At 54.3% G+C, this 21,932-nt stretch overlaps 1 protein-coding gene across 3 annotated transcripts in view; it reads left to right on the top strand.

Annotated features, from left to right (window-relative positions):
- Positions 1-21,671, top strand: part of KLF8 (KLF transcription factor 8) — a 93,057-nt gene extending 71,386 nt beyond the window's left edge. For all 3 annotated transcript variants that reach the window (XM_005313376.4, XM_042853343.2, XM_005313378.4), the window contains 4 exons: positions 6,289-6,841; positions 9,908-10,010; positions 10,539-10,681; positions 14,622-21,671. In XM_005313376.4, coding sequence (XP_005313433.1) covers positions 6,289-6,841; positions 9,908-10,010; positions 10,539-10,681; positions 14,622-14,803 — 981 coding nt within the window. In that variant the 3' untranslated portion in view covers positions 14,804-21,671. The remainder of the gene's footprint in view (positions 1-6,288; positions 6,842-9,907; positions 10,011-10,538; positions 10,682-14,621) is intronic.
- The last annotated feature ends 261 nt before the right edge of the window (positions 21,672-21,932 follow it).

The raw sequence follows: 21,932 nt of genomic DNA, 5'->3' as shown, positions 1-21,932 counted from the left end.
GCCTTCAGAGATCAAGGCTCACATCCTAGCTGAGGTACTGCATGAAATCCACCGTGGCAGCCTCGTCACAGTCCCTGCAAAGCCACTCTCCAGACTGGCCCGGTTCCCAGGTTCTGATCCAGAGGCTCGGGTGTTGAATGGCAGGGGGTCTTGTCTGGAGTGAGCTGCATAGGGGTCAGGACTGGACCTGAACTCCCAACCAGCTAGTCTAGAACAAGTGGCGGCAAAGAGCTATCTGTGGGGAGCCCAGGACCACCAGGGCTGGGGTGAGATGGGAGTGGGGGCTGTGGGTTGGGATTGAGGGGCAGTGGACAGCAGTGCGAGGCAAAGAAGCGCAGGACTGGAATAGTAAGGGGTGATACGAGTTAGGACTGAGGTTCATTAGGAGACCTTTCACGTTCCTAAGGCCCTGCAATGCAGGTACCAGCCTGCCATGAGATGAACCAGGCCAGCTGCACTCATGGCACAGAAATGCCCTAATCAGGACACTTCTGGGGCCCTGCTAGCATCATGCCATGTTAACCATGGAGATCTACTAGCAGGCCCTGGTCTTCAGTAGCCTGGTCCTGCCTCAAGTGGGGGGCAGTTGGGTTCTCTGGCTCGGATCCAGGGCACCCAGCTCTTCTGGTAAGCTCTCAGCACTTGGACTCCTGGGTCAGGCAGAGAATACATTTCCCTGGCTACTGTCAGGGCTGGTTCTAGACTGCACTTGGCTGAGGGGCATTGCTAGGCAAAGGGAGGGGGAAGAGCTGTTCTTTCAAAACTGAATGCAGCAGTGCTGGTGAAAGGCCCCCAGGTGCCAGCGCTGGAGGCCTCTGTATCCCCAGAACGGGGACAGGCTGGGCGACGCTGGCTCCTCCCTGCCCACCCTGATCTAGAGGGGAGCTCCATCTCCAGGGCGTCACCATGCTTCTGCTGAGGCTGCCAATAGCGTGTGGTGTTCAGGGGGAGGCAGGTTTGTGCCCATTATTTAACGTTCCCTGTGGCATAAAATCCCAGCGCCTCCTTCTTGAATCACCTCCTCCAAGCCCCCAGGACTCCTTCCTCCCTAGTGTCAAGCCATTCTGTGCCACCTCCCAGCTGAGCACGGGTTGTCTCCATCTCCCTCCCTCTCCCAGTGTTACCCTTTCCCACCTCATAGAATCATAGAATATCAGGGTTGGAAGGGACCTCAGGAGGTCATCTAGTCCAACCCCCTGCTCAAAGCAGGACCAATTCCCAACTAAATCATCCCAGCCAGGGCTTTGTCAAGCCTGACCTTAAAAACCTCTAAGGAAGGAGATTCCACCACCTCCCTAGGTAACCCATTCCAGTGCTTCACCACCCTCCTAGTGAAATAGTGTTTCCTAATATCCAACCTAGACCTCCCCCACTGCAACTTGAGACCATTACTCCTTGTTCTGTCCCTCTGGTTCTTCCTTTGCAGTTCAGCCTCTGCCAAAGGGCTGGGAGTGAGTTGCTACTGCTGGAAAAGCCAGCAAGCAGGATGGAGGAGCCTTGATCTGTGCCCCACGTTACTGCTGCTGTCCCGAATCTGTCCATGCTTTGGGGAGGGAGTGCATCCGTCCATACAGAGGATTTACTGAGCGTAATCCCTCTGCCAAGCTTCCTCCCTCATCCCCCCCCCCCCCCCCCCCCCGCCGACCCACTCCCGCTGAACAGGACCAGACGACACATCAGAAATCAAGGGAGAAGTGTCCTGAGGACTGTGCTTCAGGGATGTCTGCTGTTTTGGGCGGGGCGGGGCTGTGGTTAGGGCCCGGGCTGTGGTTAGGGCCCAGGCTGGGAGTGGGAAGCCTGGGCTGTATTCCCAGATCTGCCCTGGAGTCGCCGTGTGACCTTGGCTTGTCAGTCACCTCTCTGTGCCTTGGTTACCATGTGTGTAAAAGGCAGATGGGGCGTGTCAGTGTATGCCAGGGGTGTGGAGAGGGGCGGGTCAATGAGTGTTTATGAAGAGTGCTGTCCTCCAATGGAAGTGCCTGGTATTTCCGTGTCACCGCATAGGGAATCATGGGATTAGATTGCTCTGTGGAAACAGACATACCTGCATTTCCAGCTGAGGGCCTCAAAGCATTTCCCAAATGTTAATTAAACCTCATGCCACCTCCTGACAGGCAGCTGAGTATCACCTGACCCATTTTACAGGTGGGGAAACTGAGGCACAGAGTGAGTCACACAATGACTCACTGAGGCAGGGATAGAACCCAGGAGTCCTGACTCCAAGCCCATCTGCACCAACCAGAAAATAACACCACCTCCCTCTCCCCTGCTGGCTTGAACTGGGAGCAGTGTGACTCCGTGGATGGGGTGGCTGGGCCTGGGAGCCCTCGTCCATGGTGTTACAGCTCATTCTTGGACGCTCTCAGTATGTTCCTGCCTTCTTTACAGGCTGCCCTGGAGCCTTAGGGCTCTGTGGCTTGATCCTGGGAGGTGCTGAGTGTTTCTTGCTGCCATTCAAGTCAGTGGGAGTTGAGAGTGCTCAGCCCTTGAGAGACCAGTAGCGCTAGGTGCCTACGATTTGGCACCCTCTTTTCTATCTTGGGCAGAAGCAGACCAACCTGGGTACCGTTCCAGTGGGGCTTAGGAGAGCCCCATAGCACAAGATCCTCCATCCCCCCAGTGAAGAGGGTATCTGGAGTCCAGTTCCCAGGCTACCCTCACCTACGGGTAGCCAGCACTGTGATGACCAGGTGCGATCCTTAGCCCACACTTGGCATATTGGCGTTGCACATTGGTCCCAAGCTGGTGCCAACAAATGCTCCAGTCAGAAGCGACATGTTGTTAATCATTGTCTCTGCTCCCCCGGTCTCTCTGTTGCTCCCTGGCCTCCCAAGGGGTTCTCCATCAGCTTGGCATGTCAGGAGATGACATTTCTAACCACCAGGCCTGGGATCAGAAAATCCACTCATCTTCTCTGCTGTACGGCGAGCCGGGAGCTGCAATCGGCTGCAATGGTGTTGATGATACACGAGGTTGACTAGAATGCAGGCCGCTGTCTTGGCTTTGCCGAGCAAACAGGAATAGCAACTTGTTTGTGTCAGAAGCAGATCTGACTCAAGGAGCGAATGACTCTCTGACGCTAGCTGCCCTTTAAACAAAATCCACACTCGTGCTAGCCTTACTCCCGCAGTGTTACATAACCCACAGGCTGATGGCTGAAGGTCACTGGGAGTGGAAGGTGTCCAATAGCGCTCAGCAATCACACCTAGAGCGTTCCAGAGAGCAGCTTGTGGGGAAACTGAAAAATCACCCTTTTCTTGTCCTACTCATCAAATAGCTAAGCACTAGGCTAGGCAGCCTCTTCTGGATGCTTACGGCATAAGATGCAGCTATGTAGAGGTGTGCAGTGCAGCACCCATCCCGAATGTTGCTCGTCCGTGTCAGTCACTCCAGTGGCTAACTCAGCACTGAAGGGATGACTTACTGATTGAAGCATCAAGTGTGAACTGCTTTGTTTCCCTTCTGTGGTTGGTTCAGATCCTGGCAGAGTCAAGTCAGCCAAACTAAACTTCCCAGGTGCATCAGTGGCGTTCCACCACGTTTTGCTGGGTTGGGTGGAATTTTTTTCAGATGAGACCTTCGTCACCTGGGTCCTTTCCGCTCTGCATGATATTCAGAATTCCCTGGCCTTCTGTGGTTGCCCCTATAGCCTTGGTAACACACTTCTGTTCTCTCTTCCCATCTCTTTGTGCTGCATTTTCATTGACTGCTACTCTGAACCCCAGAAGTGGCTGCATTTTCTGCCTGTGTATAGTGGGGCCCTTTGGGATGAGAGGCTGTGACACACATGGCAGTTTCCTGTAGTATCCTTGGAAAAACCTTATTGGATTAAGTTCAAGTACCGTTTGAGTCTCTTCTAGGAGTTGCAAAGGTTAAGTATTATTATGGGCCTGGATAATCCAAGGACTATACTGAACAATGTGGCAGACACGAATTAAGTGGTTTTGCTGGGAAATTTCTAGGGGGAGATGAATACAAATTTCCTACTCCCGGTTATGCACAATCCCAGTCTTTTGCAATGGGTGGACCTCTGTCTGCTGATCACCTGTTACATGAGGCTAAGATCAAAGGACAGACTGAACTGTTCTGGTTCTGATTGAGACTGTTGTACACTTGTAACCACAGGAAAAACCTTGTGTTGGGGTTTGAAGGGCTAATCCCTACCAGAGCCCTTCTTGGAGTTGGGGGTGAGCTCTGGTAAGCATGTGTATAGGTTCTTTACTGTTTTTAAAACGTGGTCTCTGTGATACTTTCACCTTAAGAATAAATGTGCTTGCTTAGAGCTGCATGGTAGCTTGTGATTGCTTGTTCTCCGAAGAGCTGGAATTGCCAGCAAAGAGCAGATGCTGGCTTGTTCAGGCAGTCTGGCTTGCTCAGAATATCCCAGTGCAGGCAGGGAGCTGTGCAGCCTGGAAAACCCTGGCCAGGAGGGAGCGAGATGCGGGTCTGCACCCAAGAGTGGGGATGGCTAAGGAGTTTAACAGGTGGGGGCCCTGGCTACAGGTGCAGTTGGCCTGGATTGTGACAGAGGCGTTGTATAAAATGAGCTGATTGCATGTTGCAGCATGTGGCAGTCTCCCTACTGGAGAGAGTTGTGGAGCCACCCCCACACCCTGCAGCAGGCCTAGCCGGGGAACCAGGCTGCATCGGCGGGTGGGCGGGGAGTCTCGTTTTCTGATTGCCTTTAGTCAGCGTGTCCAGCACGTTGATCTCAAAGGCCAGGGCTTCGGAGCTGCCTGGCGCTGTGCTTCCTCTCCCCGCCCCCTCGTCTGCTCTACAGTGGCAGGGGAGGGAGGGTCTGGCTGCAGATTGAAGTCATCCCTCTCCCCTCCTCTCCTGCCTTTTCTCCCCACACCAGGAAGCTCGGTAAAGTGGCACCTGGAGCAGCATCTGTGGAGTGTTTGTCGAGTGTTTTAGCAAGTGCTTTGAAGCAGTGAGTGCAAGAGAGAATCATTGACTCACATCGGGAGCCTAAAGTCTATTGGCCCTCCGCCAGCTCTGTGTGGCTGCTCCACCCGGCTGGCTCCTGGTCCCAATGCTCAAGTTCCAAATGGCTCATCCCATGACCCAGATTCACTCCTTGTCCCCCCTCCCCCTCAATCTGGGATCCCTTCCCTGCATGAACACAGGCACACACGCAGCGAATGACTCTTGCGGTTGCGTCCCATCCCCTGACTGAGAGGACGCCAGACTGGCTGGGTGCATTGGAAGGATCATTCCATTGGAACTGGCGGGGCGGGGGTTCTTTCCTTTTAAAAACGAAATGCAGAAAAAGCCAGAATAGGAATTTCTCAAGTTTACCCCTTGAAGGCTGCTGTTTCCCATGCCGCATTCCTGAGGGAGGTCAAGTATGTTGGTGGGCATGGGGGTAATGCAAGCCTTCCGGAAGCACAAGGGTTAATGCAAAGGTTCTTCCGCCCATGCCAAGGCATGTCTGGGGCTGCGTCGTAACACGGCAGGGTGAATGTCTCCGGCATCTGCTCCCCCTTCTAATCCAGCGTGGCGCTGGCAGTGAGATGCCCATGCCCACAGTGTGGTCTGAGCACAGCACTGGGAGCCAGGACTCCGGCGCTCCCTCCCAGCTTTGCCAGTGATTCATTGTGACCAACAGGAAACCTTCACTGGTCCTTTGTGCCTCAGTTTCCCTATCTCTAAGACGGGGGTGATGGCCTCTGCCTCCCCAGGTGTTCCGATGCTGCAGAGAGGAGGGCCAAGGCAGTACCTGGACAGATGGGTGTTGGGAGGCTGAGCTCTGCTGTGTGTCTGATGGCTGCAGTCCAGCTCCCTCCTGTCCCTGTGCAGTGAGTCAGCACCAGGGGGAGACGCTAGCGATCTGCCAGCGAAATTACCTGGAAGAAGTGGTTGGCTCCAGCTACCTCACCATCCCCCCCCGCGCAGAGCCAGCGCCCTGTGTGTCTCTGTCTATGACTAGCTATAATGCTGGGATGCATTTCCCGAGAGCCCCTTGGCCCTGCTGGGTGGAGCTTATGTCATGCTGGGCAGTGGGGCCAAGTGGATGGGGAACCAGCTTGGGAATCTGGAGACTTGGGTTCAGTTCCTAGATCTGCTGGGTGACCTTGGGAAAGTCGCTTCCCCCTTTCTGTGCCTCAATTTCCCCATGAGTAAAATGGGGGACACTGGGATTTCCCTCCCTCCCAGGATGTGGAGCAGTTTCCCCCTTCCCAGTTGCTGCAGTGCCTCCCAGTGGAGGGCTTGGGAAGTGCCATGTGCTGGCCTCACTCAGTCCACGCCCCAGTGCCCTCATTGTTGATCTCTTGTCTCTCCCAGGCTGCAGGCTCAGTCCAGAGTAAGGTGCTGCCCAAGATGAGCTCCTCATCGCTGCTGGAGGACAGCTCCATAGATCCCCCGGTGCTGCTGACCGACATCAAGACAGAGCCCCCTGAAGAGCTGCTGGCCAGCGACTGCAACCAGCCCCAGGCTGAGCCAGTGGACCTGTCACTCAACAAGCCCAAGGTGTCGCTGCAGTCCTCCACCCTGCTGCCCTCCTCCATCAGGTCCTCGCCCATGCTGGTGGCACCGCCCATCCAGGCCCCCGTGGTCTCCATGTCACCCACGGGGCTGGGCTCTTCTTCCGCCATCCCCGCTGTGCTGTCTCCTGGCTCCATCCTGGCCTCCACGCAGGGCAGCGGGGGCCAGCAGATCCTGCACGTCATCCACACAATCCCCTCAGTCAACCTGCCCAGCAAGATGGGCAACTTGCAGACCATCCCAGTGGTGGTGCAGTCCCTACCCGTGGTCTACACCACAATGCCCACAGACGGGGTCACCGCTGCCATCACCGTGCCCCTCATCGGCGGCGATGGCAAGAACGCCGGATCCGGTAAGGGCTCACTTCCCCTTCCCGGGGCTGTGGGTTGGGATTGAGGAGTGTTGGCAGAGCTGTGTGTGCGGGGCTGTGGGTCAGGATTTGAGGAGCGTCAGCAGAGGTCGGTGAGTAGGGGAGCCCAGAGCAGGAACCACTGAGAGATGGGAGAGGGGGGTTGTGGGTCAGGCTTGGGGAGCCCAGGGTGAAGCAGCAGTTTGGGATTTGAGGGGTATTGTCAGAGCCGTGGAGGGATCCCAGAACTGGCCCAGCTACGGACAGATTGGACCATGGAGACTGGACCCCTGGAGGTGGGATCCTTCTTGGGCAGGGCTGAAGCACGTTGGCTGAAGGTACCATGTGGGAAGATTGCCCTGCCGCTGACCCAGTTCCATGGCAGAGCTGTCCATCTGGTACCTTTCACAAGGGCTAGCGTCATAAGGCAGCAGCCAAGCCAGGGCTTCATAAGGTCCTGTTGGCTCCGCTCCCAGAGCGTGATGAAGCCCATCTGTCTGGGTGTGGGAGGAAGCCTGGCGTGCCGGCATTGCTGCAATGGGCAGGCATCATGTGGTGCCCAGCGGGCAAACACCTTGCCTCCTTGCTTCGCCTATAGGTGCATGATGCTGCATGATGCTCCCCTGACCCCAAGTGACCAGTTGTGGTAGTGGCAGGTGGGCTGTTCCTTCTCCACGGGCTCTGAGTTCAAACCAGGCAAGAGGGAGCCACTCCCTGGGAGCAGGGCTGGGTGTCTAACTCCATGTTCCAGCCGGGCTTGTTTGTGTCAGCCGTGCCGGGTGCTCAGTCACTTCCCAGGAAATGCAGTGTGTGCTTGGGAAGGCGCAGCCCGGCCCGGCAATCAGAGAGGCTGTTGGGTGTCCTGGCTGCACTAGCGTAGTTGGGATCTGCTCCGCTGGCCCCTCTCTGGCCAGAGCCCTGGGTGTCTGTGTGAGTCCCATCTCAGATTTCCCCCCTGCCCTGCCAGCTGATGGTGGTGGTGGGGGAGTGTGTGTGCGGGAGGTTCTCCCTAAAAGCCTGGCTCAGTTGACTTCTTCCCTGTTCTTTGAGAGCCCTGGCTGCCCTGGAGCTGCTCTCTGGGGATATGGGGTGGCACTCAGCTCCTGGCAGGAGCACTTCAGTGTGCCTGGGACTGGTCGGGAGGGACAAGGGGTGCTCCCCAGTTGCAGGAAAGGGGTGGGTTTGCAGCCACACTTTCAAAGGTGGTCCTTGACTCTGGTTGCCTCAGTGCTTGGGAACCTGGCTTGGGGCCCCTTAGCGGGTCCAACAGGGCCCTGTGAAACTGGATACCCAGAATTCAGGACCACCTGCGGAGGATGGAGGGGAGGTGCTGAATGGGCTATTTCCTGGCTAAGTATGTTAGGGGCAGGGTGGTGTTCCTGTTTGGGGGAGGGAGGGGAGTTTTGCCAGTTGGGAGGTGAACATGTTTCCTATTGGAGGAAGGGAGTTTCCCTGTCTTTCTCTCTCTCCTCCTCCTCCCCCCCCCCCCCCCCCCCCCACACACACACAGTGGGTTGGGCGGGATCCTAGCTCTCTGTTCGGGGGATGGGTGTGATTCCTGTCAGAGGCTGGGGAGGGGGTGGGATTGGGATGAGTCCCAGCTCTGTGTGTGTTGGGGGTGGGTTTGATTCCCAGCTAGCTGATCAGAACTGGTAGGTGTTGGGTGGTTCCCAGCTGGGGGAAGGGGATCAGCCACCCCTCACAACTGCCTGGCAGGCCCCACTCCCCCGCATCTGTTCCAGTTCTCATGCTGCGCCCATCACCTTGGGCTCAGCGCCTGTCTCTTTCCCACACTGCTTGGAGCTGCATGGCAGAGCTGGGATTTCTGCCTGAGGGGACTGTGTGGGGGCAGGCCCCCCCAGTGCCGGGGAGCCGCCTGGCTCTGCGGTCGAGTTGCCGTGAGTCAGTCATGGGAGGAGGCTGTCTGTCTGCCCTCCATCCTGGGGAGTGGGGGAAGGGGGGCAGTTTGGCAGGCTGTCTTCTCCCTCGCCGCAGGGTGGGGTCTTGACCTCTCCTCCCAGGCCCCCCCCCCCCCCCCCCGCGCGGCTGGCTCCAAGGCTGCTCTGGTTCCAGTTAGACTGGCTCCCCCCACTCCCAGCACTTCCTGCCTCCCATCCGGCAAGCAAAGAACTCCCAGGCGCTTCCTGTTGGAGGCCCTGGCTGGTTCCCCTCTGGCCAGGGACACGTGTGGAAGTGGGGGGCGGGAGTAGCTGAAATGAACCAGGAGCAGGGGAAGGGGGAGTCTTTATGATGGCTGCACCTACGCTCCAGTGCCTTGCCCAGGGGGTGGGGAGGGGATAAGGTGGTGAGGCTGGACCTGGGTCGTGGGGTTTGGATCTGGATCTCAGGGATGGGGCGGGGGAGAACTGTTGTGCCCCATCCCTGCTCAGGCTGCCAACCCCCTCCTCCAACCCCATCAGCTGTGCCAGGTATCCTGCTCTGGGATGCAAGCCGGACCCTGTCCAGCTCTGTGACCGCCTCCTGTGCTGGACGTGTTGAAGGCCCCGCTGTCCCCTCAGAGCAAGGGTAGGCCTGTCTCAGCCCACTACGAGTGTCTGGTGGGGGCTGAGATGCTGCCAACCCACTGCTAGCTTGGGGTGCTGCCTCCCACTGGACAGATCAGCAGGTTTTTCCCCGGAGCTGGGGTGAGCTGGGCTCTGGGGCTGCATGTAGTGCTGTGGGCTCAGGCTGGGAACCTTCCCCACTGCCCCAATTGCCCTGTCTGTCCAGTCCCCCGCACCCCATCCAGTGCCATCCCCCTGCCATGCCAGGCAGCTCTCTTGTGCTGCTGGCTCATAACCCTGTGACTGGGCAAGGGGCAGGAGACGTGGGTTCAGAGGGGGCTCAGAGCTCTGGTGCTGGGGGGGCCAATGTCACTGACAGCTCTGGGCAGGGGTGAGGCAACCAATCCCTGCAGCCCAGGGGAAGGACCCTGTGGGTTCTGGGTCAGGGAGGGGAGCGTTATCCCATGGTGCAGTGGCTTTTGGTCCCTGGGCGGAGCTGGGGACAGAGCAAGGGGACGTGGCTCTGGGTCTGTCTCTGGTTTCAGTGGGTCTCTTTCCTCCCCAGTGAAAATTGACCCCAGCTCCATGTACCCCCTGGAGATGAACAGCGACAGCGAGGACAGCGTCACAGAGAGCAGCTCAGCCCCCTTCCAGGACCTGCAGAGAGAGTGAGTGGCAGCCACACACTGCCCTGGACTATGGCTAGGGTGGGCCCACTTCTTGGTGCTAGCGCTGGGGTTGGCGTCTGCGTAGCACGGGGCTGGGGGGCGGAGGAAGCAGAGCTTGCCTATTGGGCCTGTCCCTCCTCTGCCAGGACCCTGCAGCAGCAATGATGGGGGTGCCCTGGCAGCATCACTGCCCTCGGGTCTCAGCATTCCAACGTCACATCCGCCTCTAATGACGATGGGCACCTCCCAGCAGGGGAGGGAGTGAGTATCAGCTTTCCCTCCCCCACGTTGATGAGGCTGCACAAAGCTGCTTCATAAATGACTGCCCAGGGCACTGGCATGGTGATACCTACCATAGCCAGATTCCACCCCCACAATGGGTAAGGCCAGCCCTAGGGTGGGGGGATGGTTCCCTGGTTGCCACGAGTCAGGCCTACTCTGCTGCAAGGGGCTGTGCCAGCCCAGAGGGAGAGGGTGGGGCCCCCAGGAACCCAGCGCTGGGTGACACTGCTGTCTCCCCCTGCCCAGGTCGCGGTCGCCTGTGGCCCGGATGCAGCGGGCTGAGTCCCCCGACTTGAAGAAGAGGCGGATTCACCAGTGTGACTTCGAGGGCTGCAACAAGGTGTACACGAAAAGCTCCCACCTCAAAGCACACAGGAGGATACATACAGGTAGGGCTGGGCGGGGCAGCCTGTGGCACACTGCTGCCAGCCCAGGGTGGCTACACCCCAGAACCGTCCCACCGCCCAACCGGGGGACCTCGGTGCTGTGGGGGAGGACGACGAGTCCCACACAGGCCCATCGCCCCCCACGGCCTTTCTGCTCACCATGGCAGAGACCAAGGCATGGCTGGGCTGTGGACGCTGAGGTCCCCTTACTGCTAGAGACAGGATAAGGTCAGCAGGGCAGAACCTTGCCCTGCCAGGGCCCGTGCTGACTCTGCTCAGTGGAGGGGCTGCTGCAGGGCTGACCTTGCACCAGCGCTGAATTGGCTCCAGTACAATCCATGAGTGGCAGTGTCTGATGGATTGAGATTCCCTGCCCCACCAGGGCAGGGGTAGTTGGGTACCAGCACAAAGATAGCCACACTGGGAGCTGACGTGTCCCTTCCTACACAGTGCACTTGGGCTGGGATCCCCAGAGGAGGCAGAGGGTGGGCAGTGCTGTGGGGTAACAGGGAACTCACAACTCAGTTTGGCTTATTTTTGTTCACCTTGGCTTAACTCCAATGGCTAGTGAACTGTTTGGAGAAAGGACTTCTCTTAAAAGGCCAGCAGCCCTGCTCATTTTGTGAGCTCTCCAGCCTCAGAGACAGCACGGCTGAGACCCCCACCAAGTCCTCCTACGAAACCAGATATGCCCTAGTTCAGCGTTTCTGGGACTCCTCTGTGATCATGCCCTGCATCTCCAAGACCCTGAGCTCCTCTCCACCTTGGCTTCGTGCCTCTCTGTGTGCCTGGCTTGGTGGGCGCAGGGCCATGTCCTGTAGCCGAGAGAGCCCGAATGCCCAGTGACTCCAGTCCAGGGTTCTCAGTTTGGGAAGCTGTGAGCCATGTGCAACCTTCTCCAGACTGCACTGGTGGGGAGCTTTTTAATTAGAAGTCAATTCCAGCTGCCAGCCCTCAGGGTTAATTGTGAAAGGAGCCATGCTGCTCCGGGCTCACAAAAACCCACCCACAGTCTGCGCAGGCCCTGACCCACTCTGCGTATGGTTCTGTCCTTGCTCTGCTTGCATGGGTGTGTAGTTCTCAGATGACCACCAGGGGGCAGACATCTCCCTTCTGGACACAGCTTCCAGGTGCTGGGTCGTCATTCGATTTGAATGCGCGGCCTTGAAAGCTGAGGGGTGAGGGTGAGAAGATTCATATGCCCTGGGGACTAGAGGAGCTTTGTGACTGGGTGCCGTGGGCTTCCAGATGAGCTGGAGCAGGCTGACTGGGACATATGGCATGTCTTACTGAAGGGATATTGTCCTGGATCTTCTAAGGCATTTAGGCACCTAAGTCCTATCGGAATCAATGTCTTTGAGGCTCACGGCCATTAGCCCGTTGGGACTCAGAAGGGGATTTATTTTTGCTGATCATGATCCCCCTAGGCTGATCCCTGCTCTGTTTCATGGGGGAGGGAGATGGGGACACACTCTCTCTCTCTCTCTCTCTCTCTCTCTCTGAGAATGCAGTGCTGTCCCTCCTGGCTGCTGCATCTGGTCCTGCCCAGCGAGGCTGTAATATATAGGGCTACGTACAGTGCAGCGAGAGGAGTCACACCCTCTCCATCCCCTCCACTTGACAGGCTCTGCTCGGGACACTTCTCCCTGGACTGCAGAAATCAGGGGGCTGTTCAGCCATCCATCCATTTCCTTACCTTGCCCTGATCTCAGGGCAGCGCCCCCCACAGTCCAGCAGCTGATCCCTGCATACAGGAAAGCCTGCATACTCTCAAGGGGGGATGGATCCCCCCTCAAATTAGTTGTTCAGTAGGCTCAAGGGGTCCCCCAAACTCTGAATGGGGTTTTATGGGTGTAACTGAAGGCAGGATTGGGACCACTATCCTGTAATCCCTGGGGCACATGGATGAAAGATCCATTCCTTTAGAGAGCCATCAGGAACACCGCATTATAATAATCCATCTGACCACGAGATGGCACCATTACTCCACGCAAATCCAGCTGAAGCTGACAAGGCCATTTGTGCCAAGACTTAGAAAGCCTGCCTGCTCCCAGTCAGACTGAGGCAGGGATTGTACTGCTTGATCCTTTCTGTCTTAGGTATTTCTCTGGTCCACATCACTGCAGCATCTGACCAGATCACTGTCTTTACAGCACCCGAGCGCTGTAGGGCAGTGCTGTTATCCCCATTGTACAGAGGGGGAAATTGAGGCACAGAGTGGCTAAGTACCTTGCCCACGGTCACACAGGAAATCAATGGCAGAGCAGGGAATTGAAGCTGGCTGGGCCACAGCCCAGGCTAGTGCCAGCCTTCCTCTCCAACTTCTAATGATACTCTCTGCAAGCATCCAGAACTAGCCGCTCTTCAACTGAACCCCCTTCAGCGAAGGCAGGCAGAATGCGAGTGTATCTCCTGAAACCAACAGGGAGAGCTGTGGGATAGAGGGAAGGGACGGAGTCTAACCTGAATAGACAGCACCATGGGGGGCGTGGAGTAGAGAACCTTCCTGCACTGGCCAAGGGATGGCTAATCAACAGGTCTCTTCTGTCCTGGATTTCTCTGGCCCTAACAAGCAAAACCTGCCACCCCAGTTGCTCTGCTCCATGCATTATCTTCCCAGTGAACTGAGTCCAGTTCTAGGTCTCTGTCCACACAGCCATAGCCCCTTGGGTACGATTACATCTATTGATCATGCCATGTGTTTTAGCAAACAGTGTATTTTGAACTTTGTGGGGAATTCTGAAAGTGTTCCTTAGCACTGTTTCTTTTTCATATCCCCCTACCTGAAAGCTGCTTTGTCTCCGTATCAGGAGCCCAGCTGGAGAGAGAGAAAACAAATACAGTTCTAAACCTCCTAAATAATTGAAAATAACCATTTCTATACAAAAGGACGTCGCCCTGCTCTCCAGCCCACCCCTGTTTCATACCATGGGAGAGGGGCTGTGAACAGCACTCGGATGCTCTGAAATGCTTGCGTGGTATGTGCATAACCCCTGCAGCTGAGGGGCATTTAACTCCGATGTCCTATTACTCCCACCTCTGCCCTGATAATCTAACAACACTCATAACAGTATCCTAGCAACCCATCCTCTTCCCCCCCACACAGGTATCCTAGCAACCCAGGCCAGTATCCTAGCAGCCCCTCCGGTATCCTAGCAACTCCTCCAGCCCCTTGTCTCATGGAAGCTCATCCCCCTCTCTCTTACGCCAGCAATAATAACAACCCTCTGCAGAGGTACATGGCTCCTTCAAGCCGAGGATTGCCTAGGTCTTGACAGAGCCTCTCAGATACCTCTTCAGGTTTAGACTCCAGCTGGCAAACCTACAGCATGAGGTGACGGAAATGCCAGCCCAGAGGCATTCCAAGATGGTTATAGCAGTTTTTATTGTGGATTGTTTTTTATGTTGTTATTACACCTGCTTAATGTCAATGACTAAATAACATTTTGGAGAAGGGAAGTTTCTATTAAAGGTGCAAAAGCCTCCTCCCTTCCACCAAGCCACAGCGTACTCCGATTGCTTGTACCTCCCTGAGGTCTTCAAACAGAGCCAGGAGAGAGCAGACGTTCCTGGTGCTTCTCGGGAGAAAAAGAGGCAGGGCCTGTGTCCTTACCATGTGACTGTGTAGCAAGGATGAGGCCCTGATCTGGGTAAATGCCTGTGGGTGCTACTGTAATGCACCTAATAAATTACTGAGATCAGGCATTATTACTAATTAAGAGCCTACAGGCTTTAATATCTGATCTTGGTTAAGGCTTGTATGTGCTGCTGTGATGCCCCTAGTAAGTAATAATGCCTCATCTCTGCTGAGGGCCATAGGTGATACCATAATGCACCTAATAGATACTGCCTGATTTGGACTGAGGCCGGTGGGTGCTGCCATAATAGGTAGAAGTTTGATGTGTGCCCAAGCACTGAGCTGTCCCCTCTGCTCCCTGTGCAGGAGAGAAGCCGTACAAATGCACCTGGGAAGGCTGCACCTGGAAGTTTGCCCGCTCCGACGAGCTCACCCGACATTTCCGCAAGCACACGGGCATCAAGCCCTTCCGCTGCTCGGACTGTGACCGCAGCTTCTCGCGCTCGGACCACCTGGCCCTGCACCGCCGGCGGCACATCATGATGTGAGGGGGGGAGGGGGGCCTCCAGCTCCTCCACCGCCCCTGGCCGCCCACCCCCGCCTCACCGGCCACGGCAAAGAGACTGCGAGACGGGAGGCACCGTCCCCAGCTTGATTCAGCCTGGCAGCAGGCTGGATGCCAGCTTGGCACCTGTGGCTGCCCACACCTGAGAAAGCAGACCTTCTACCATGCACACGAGGGCTAGAAAGAGGCTCTGGAGAGATGCCCTGCTCCCTCTCTTCTGTTCACCTCCCCTTCCTTCAGTGGCTGGAAAGCTCCAGGATTCCTTGAAATGACACCCAGCTCCTCATTTGGCTTCGATTTTTTTGCACATTGCCTCCCCCTCCTGGGTCAGGAAACACAGAGGATGTCCGGCACGTGTGTGCACAGCCCCAGCTTGTCCCAGCGCGACCCTGGCCTTGGCGAACGAATCAGACTGGCCGGACGGCATCGCTGCTGGCAGAAGGCTGCTGCTGGGGGTTGGATTGGGAGTTTGGCTCATGGCTAGGGGCTGGCTGTCTCCTACCAACGGGCTGATGCAATAGGACTCTGTTCTGGTGAAGCTGGCACTGCCGCCTCTCCTGTTCCACGACACGTCATACATGGCTTGTCCTAGCTGGTCCATTGGACTCCCTGAGCTCCCGAGGCACTGCTGGCATTGGAGAGCCCGCCTGGCCTTAGCTTGATCTCTCTCTTTTATGAACACGTGGGTAACTGGCCGTTAACGAAGAGGCCTCATTATGTGAGGACAAGGGGTTTGTGGTGTTACCTGAGGAGGGAGGGCCCGAGGAACAAAGAAAAGGGAAAACTTTGCGGAACATGGAACTGTGATGATTTTATCTGATTTTAGGGGTGGGTGGGTTGGGGACCCTGAATTCTGCCCATGCTGCAGGGCCAAGGAATAGGACAGTAGATGCATTTCTAACTTAAACCTAGCAGCCTGGACACGGACTGTTGCATTTTTCTATTGCTCATCTGGCCTGCAGAGGCTGAGCCGGCGCTGCGCTCTGGGTGGACTCGGGGCTCTGTACTGGATCGTTTTGGACTTGATCTTCGGGGGCTGACGGGGTGGCCACAGGGCTGGAAATACGTCCGTGCACAGTTTTTTAAGAATTACTTTTCCCCTTCCCTTCTGCAGGGGCGGAGCTAAGAACCTGATGTTTTTCCAGATGCTCCTTTTTGTGTCTCCATCTTTCTTTCTGATGGATTTGAGTTTGGCAAATGCAGGGATGGAGTGCACCTGCCAGACAGCATCTGTGCTGCCCTCGGGAGAGGGGGCGAGTGCAGTGGCTGGAATTGGTGAGGGGAGGGAGCCGGGAAGGAGAAGATCATCAAGATGAGGCAAACTGGATCCTCATTCTGCCACCAGCCTGGGCTAGGGATGTGGTGTTCCAGCTAAAGCCAAGAATCTGCCAGCAATCCTGGTATTGACACGATGTATATGCTGAAGGGGAGAGACTGGGGAGTCCCGTTAAATGTTTGGTGCTGCCACTGGCTCTGCTTATCACATTATTTCCCCTTTGCTTCCCAATCCATCTCAGCACTGAGTTCATGTAGGCCCCCCAACTGCATTTCACTGGGCAGATTCTCTTTCTTCCTCGCATCCCTTTCATTTAAGAAGGCTGTTGATCCATAGGTGCCAATTCTGTGGGTGCCCCTGGGCTCAAGCACTCACTGAAAAAAATAGGGGGTGCCCAGCAGCTGCAGGTCCTGAGGAATCTTTTGTGGGCCCTGGCACCTGGACCGTGGCCCCCGCCTGTGCTCCACCCCCTGCTCCACCCCTGCTCCGCCCTGAGGCCCCGCCCTCGCTTGGCCTCTCCCCCCCCCCCCCCCCCGAAGCCCTGCCTGCTACTCGCATGGGAGGGAGGGGGCGGAGAGGAGCACCCATCCGCAAAAACAAAAGTGAGTGCCTGTGTTTTGATCAACTCGCCACCCACTGCAGCTCCTTCACACCTCTGTGGAACCTGGAGCCAGTCCATAGCAGGGAAGGAAAAGGCATGTGGCCGCTATCTATGCCTGTGGGTTGTGCAGCAAGATCCCAAGCCCTGTCTCTGATGCAGGCCAGCCCCCCTATGAAATGATCTCCCTAGGCATTGCCCCTTCCTCCAAGGGTGTGAACAAGTCCTCCTGCATGAGGGCAAATCCCACAGGGCCTGCTGCCCTTTCCAGAGTTCGAAACTGCAGGATGTGGTTCCAGATGGGCTGGTATTTGAAATTCCATTTGGGTCACTTTGCAGCTGGCAGCTCCATGGGGAAGTAAATTCATTTCATCCGAACTTCAATCCTCAGCCTACCAGGAACACAGATCTGCCTGGACTTTTCCCATCCCCCACACTCCTGTTACCTGGGTGGCCTCAGTGTTGCCAACTCTGGCTGTTTTGGGTGTTTTTCTTAAAGCTGCAGATCCTGGACTCAGGTGACAATCTCAGCTTTCATTGAAAAGCAAAGTTTTTCCGACCTTCCTGGTTGTGGAGCAAACTTTGAACATGTGACCTCTAAAGGCTCCGAGAGAGAAAAAAGCCCCCCCCAACTGTTTTATAAAAATCTCATGATTTTTAAATCAATCTCATGATTTTTTATGGGGAAGGGGATTTGACTCATGATTTTTGAACGCTCAGGGTTGGCAATACTGAGATGAGATCTCGGAAGCTGACAGGCTGTGTATTTTGATTTTAATTTCTTCAATCTGCTGTTTCCCGAGTGTCAGTGCAAAACACACACATTCACACACACAACAGAGCACAACAAGAAAGCGAGGAGGGTAAGAGACGTCAAACGGAACATTAGCTCCCTTCTGTCTGAGCAGGGCAGGCTTTGCTTTGGGATTTTTACCATGAAATTTTAAAATCTTGAGCTGTGAGATATTTGTACAAAACTGTTTGACGTTTTTCTACATGGGAATAATATGGAAAGTAGATGCATTTTATTGGTGTGTGTCTTGCTTTTAAAAAGAGGTTTTTTATCTTTTGGTTGGTGGGAGGAAAAAGGCTGTAGTTTCAATCCTACATAAAAACAAATCCCCCTTTCCTGGTTCTCGGCATGATCTCTATAAAGGGAAGAAGTTGTCAACTACAGTTTGGGGTTCCAAAATTTAGATTTCAGCCACCCCCCCCACTCCAAATAAATAAATAAAAAAGGCTTTTACAAAACTTAAGAGCAATAGACCTATTTCTATGGAGTTTTAACAATATAATTCTAAAGAAAATAGCATTTACATTTAGAATTTGGAAGTAGACATTTGAAAATTTCTTTAAACAAATAAGACCCTCCCTTGAAGTGTTTGCAGCCCAAACATTGCAGGGATGGGAACCCAGAAGTGAAAGGACTGCAAGCAGAAGTGAAACTGACCTCTTGGGTTGGCAATGTTGAGACAGGGAGAACTGTAGACTGCCTACAGACTCAAATGATATGGGAAAGAATGGGATGCTTCAAATTGTCTTCAGATATCATGATCCGAGATGGTGTTAGTAGCCAAGACTATATTATTAATAGAGCTGGTTTTGTGAAAAAGTTTTGAAATTGTTTTCTTTTTGCAAGGCTCAAAATGAACCCATTTATTTTCACTATTCCTCTCCCCCGCCCCTTAATTTGTCTTTTTTCAACAAACTCATTTTTTCCCCATTCCTATTGAAAATGGCAGGGGGTGAGGAAAAAAAGGGGGACAGAAGAAAAGAAGGAGAAAAGTAAAAGTAGAAAAACAATACATTTCAAATAAAACATTCATGAAAAGTTTCCAGAACAATTTTTGCACATGCACAAATTTTTGGGATGCAAAAAAATTGTGACCAGCTCTAATACACGAACATTGAAAGATGGTGTTATTGATGCCTTAGTCGGTTCTGAGCCTTGCTCAGTTGCTCTATTCCACCCTCCTCTCCTTAAACTACTAACCAGCTGCCTGGTGGATTCAGTAGCTAGGAGAGAATGCAAGGACAAACTGCTGGAGGCTTCACTGCCTCGTCTACACTATGAAAAATAAAATAACCAGAACTCTGATTTTCAAAGTAGTCCCCAAGCCCACCCCCGCTCCCATGGATTTCAGTTGAGTTGTGGGTGTTCAGAATCTCAGACAATTGGGCCCTACGGGCCAGTGCCCAGATCCTCCAAAGTCTTTAGGTGCTTTACTCTTATTGAAATCAATGGGCGTTAGGTCCCTAAATACCTTGGCAGTCTGGGCCCAGATCCTCAGCTGGTGTCAATGGTCGTAGTTCCATGGAAGTCAATAGACCACTGACAGTTTTACGCCGGCAAAGGATTTGGCCCTTTGGGTATGTCTACACTGTGATAAAAACCTGCGGCACCGAGTCTCAGAGCCCACCCCCCTCGTGGGGTCTCAGAGCCCAGGCTCCAGCCCTAATGTCTACACCATAATTGTATAGCTCTGCAGCCCGACCTCCATGAGCCCGAGTCAGCTGACCCAGGCCAGCTGCAGCCGTGTCATGGGCCTTTTACTGCAGTGTAGACAGGGTGTGTTTAAACTGTTGTGAAATATGGTTTGCTTCAGTGCGGATTGGTTTTTTGCCTCTTTACCCCGAGGTGAGGGAGGAAAAGTTAAGGCCCCAGGTTCTTGTCTAGATATTTACCACGGTTAGAACTGAGTTCCTTGCCCTGATTATAACCGTGGGTTTTTTCTGTGCCACGTGGGGACAAAAATACCCGAGTCAAGATTTTCAAAAGTCACTTTGGGTGCCTCAATTTTTAGGTGACCAGCTTCAGACTCCTTTTAAAGGGGCCTGATTTCCGGAGGGCAGGTTTTGAGCACTTCTAAGCCCCTTTAAGCTGTCTCAAGTTGGAGCCCCTCCCAAAATCACCCTGTTTCCAACACACACGGGCCCAAATCAGGCTTCCCAGCAGTGTTTTGAAACTTGGTTATGTTTGTAGACAGGGCATGCAGGAGTGTAGATGGGTGCAGTTTAGGGCATCGTCTGTTGGCACACCTGAACAATCAGACCATACTTTCTCCCAATTTAAAGCCGAACGGGGGTACTTAATTTCTGCTTCCGCTTGCACACGGCTCAGAAGGGAAAATGCTATGGAGGGGGATGAGGCAAACCTGGCGCTTGCTCAGTGGCTGAGTGAGCTGGGGTTGAGCAGGTCTCCTGCATCTTCTGATCCACTATTGTGTCTCTGACTCAATGGATACACGGCCGGGAAACTAGAGCTCGCAGAGGTGTGAACTGCCTCGCCCATCCATGAACCGTTAACTCTGAAATGATGACTCATTCAGTGTCAGCATCTGTGAACAATGTCAGTGCTGGTTACTTGAGCTGAAGGAACATCCAGCCACAATGGGGTTGTGGGTGCAGGCTGAGCAAAGCCCTCACTACTCCCATCCTACCCCGTCCCACCACGGAAATTGGGTGAGGGCTGGAGCTTTGGGGATCACACTTTTCACATGTCATGGTCCAAATGTGAGTTGCATGCGATGGGACAATGGCTTGAACAGGGGCAGATCTCCTTGGGCCCAGATCCTCCCGGGCATTTAGGATCAATGGGAGTTAGGCGCCTAAACACCTGTGAGGATCTGGGCCTTTCTCCAACTTTCACTTGGTAAGACAGTGCTCTCTAGTGGTTAGAGCAGAAACGCAGGGTTCAGGACTCCTGGGTTCTATTCCCAGCTGTGCCGCAGATGTGCGGTGTGACCTTGGGCAAGTCATTTTTTTCTCTGTGCCTCAGTTTCCCCCATCTGTCAAATGGGGATAATAATACTTAACCTACCTCACAGGGGTGTTGTGAGGCTTCCTTTGATGTTTGCAAAGTGCTTTGAGATCCTCGGATGAAAGGTGCTATGAAGTGCAAAGTATTATTATTATTTTATTTTAAAATATTAAATAACTTATAACGAAGTGCGCGCGTGCCGTGGGCTTGTGTGGGCTGCAGGCGATGTGAAGGCTGCAATGATGGATGCTTAGTGCAAGTGGCGTGCGATGCCATTCAAAACCCTCGCCTTTCCAGCTGTGCATCATGCCGGCTTCCTGGGTCTGGTGCTTCCCAGACAGCTGAGACGCTGCAATGGGACTCCCACCCCCAGCAGCTCAGACCTGCTTCCCCAGACCTGCCCCACTAGCTGCTTCTGGCATCATCTGCCCTGAGAGAAGCACCTCACTGAGCTTGCCTTCAGCTGGGGGGTGCTTATTGTAAATCTGGCCCCTCGCTGTTCTCTGTCAAGGACCCTTTTGCCCTAGTTGTTGGCATCTGGGGAGGGGGGTATGTAAATCAGCTCCCCAAATTCTCGGGGTTTGCTCTTATTTTTGGATCAAACCGAAACCGCTCTTCCCCCACCTCCAATTGGGTTGTGTTCCCAGCCCCGCCGGGAGATCCTCTTGGCCCTACTGGTGTGGCATTTAATGTGTGTTGTTACTAACTGACAATCAGAGAGTTAATGGCACCAGTGGAACATGCTGGGAACGGAGATTTGGCTGGCTCTGTGTTGTTGCAACTCCGGTTGAGTTTTCTGTTCATGGCTAGTTCTTTCCCTGCTCGCTGTGGATTTGTTTTAGCTGATCTCGATCTCTGCGTCCTTTCTGCTGCTGCTCCTTATCTTTCCCTGGGTCCATTATTTTAGTGATGTGTCATACGGACGCAATCCCACCCTGCAAACGGTAAGTTCAGTAGTGGCTCCGAGCCAGATCCTAGCCCTACAGAAAGACTGATTGGAAAAGCAAAAGCCTGCAGTAGGTTCGCATGGCCAAGCAATCGCTCCTTCCCCTGCCCCCAACCTCCTTTTGGGGCCTTGCTCTCCTACAGCCCAGAGAAGATGAAGTGGTTTGGATGGGACGATTGTTGTGACCCTGTGTATTGAGTGATCTTATCCAGTTTGATTGTTGTACTGTTGTTGGTTTTTTATTAATAAAATGGTATTTTAAACTTGGGAACATCGTTTTATTTTTCCTTCCAATGGGATCTTAGCCCTTATATCCCCAGCTGCTGGGATCTACTTCTATAGAAGTACTGGGACTCCAAAATTAGGGGCACATCGATCACACCTGCACTGCCTGAGTATCCTCCCAGCATGGACTAAGCTCCCAAAGTCCTGTCCTAGCATGCCTTGGGCACAGCACAAACCCTGGGAAAGAGGCCCTGGGAACTGGCTGCCCCTTTGATAGTTTCAAATGAAGTCGGAATATCCCCACCCC

This window comes from Chrysemys picta, chromosome 9 (genome assembly GCF_011386835.1).
Source record: "Chrysemys picta bellii isolate R12L10 chromosome 9, ASM1138683v2, whole genome shotgun sequence".
Taxonomy (NCBI): domain Eukaryota; kingdom Metazoa; phylum Chordata; order Testudines; family Emydidae; genus Chrysemys; species Chrysemys picta.
This window is presented reverse-complemented; position numbering and strand designations above follow the sequence as displayed.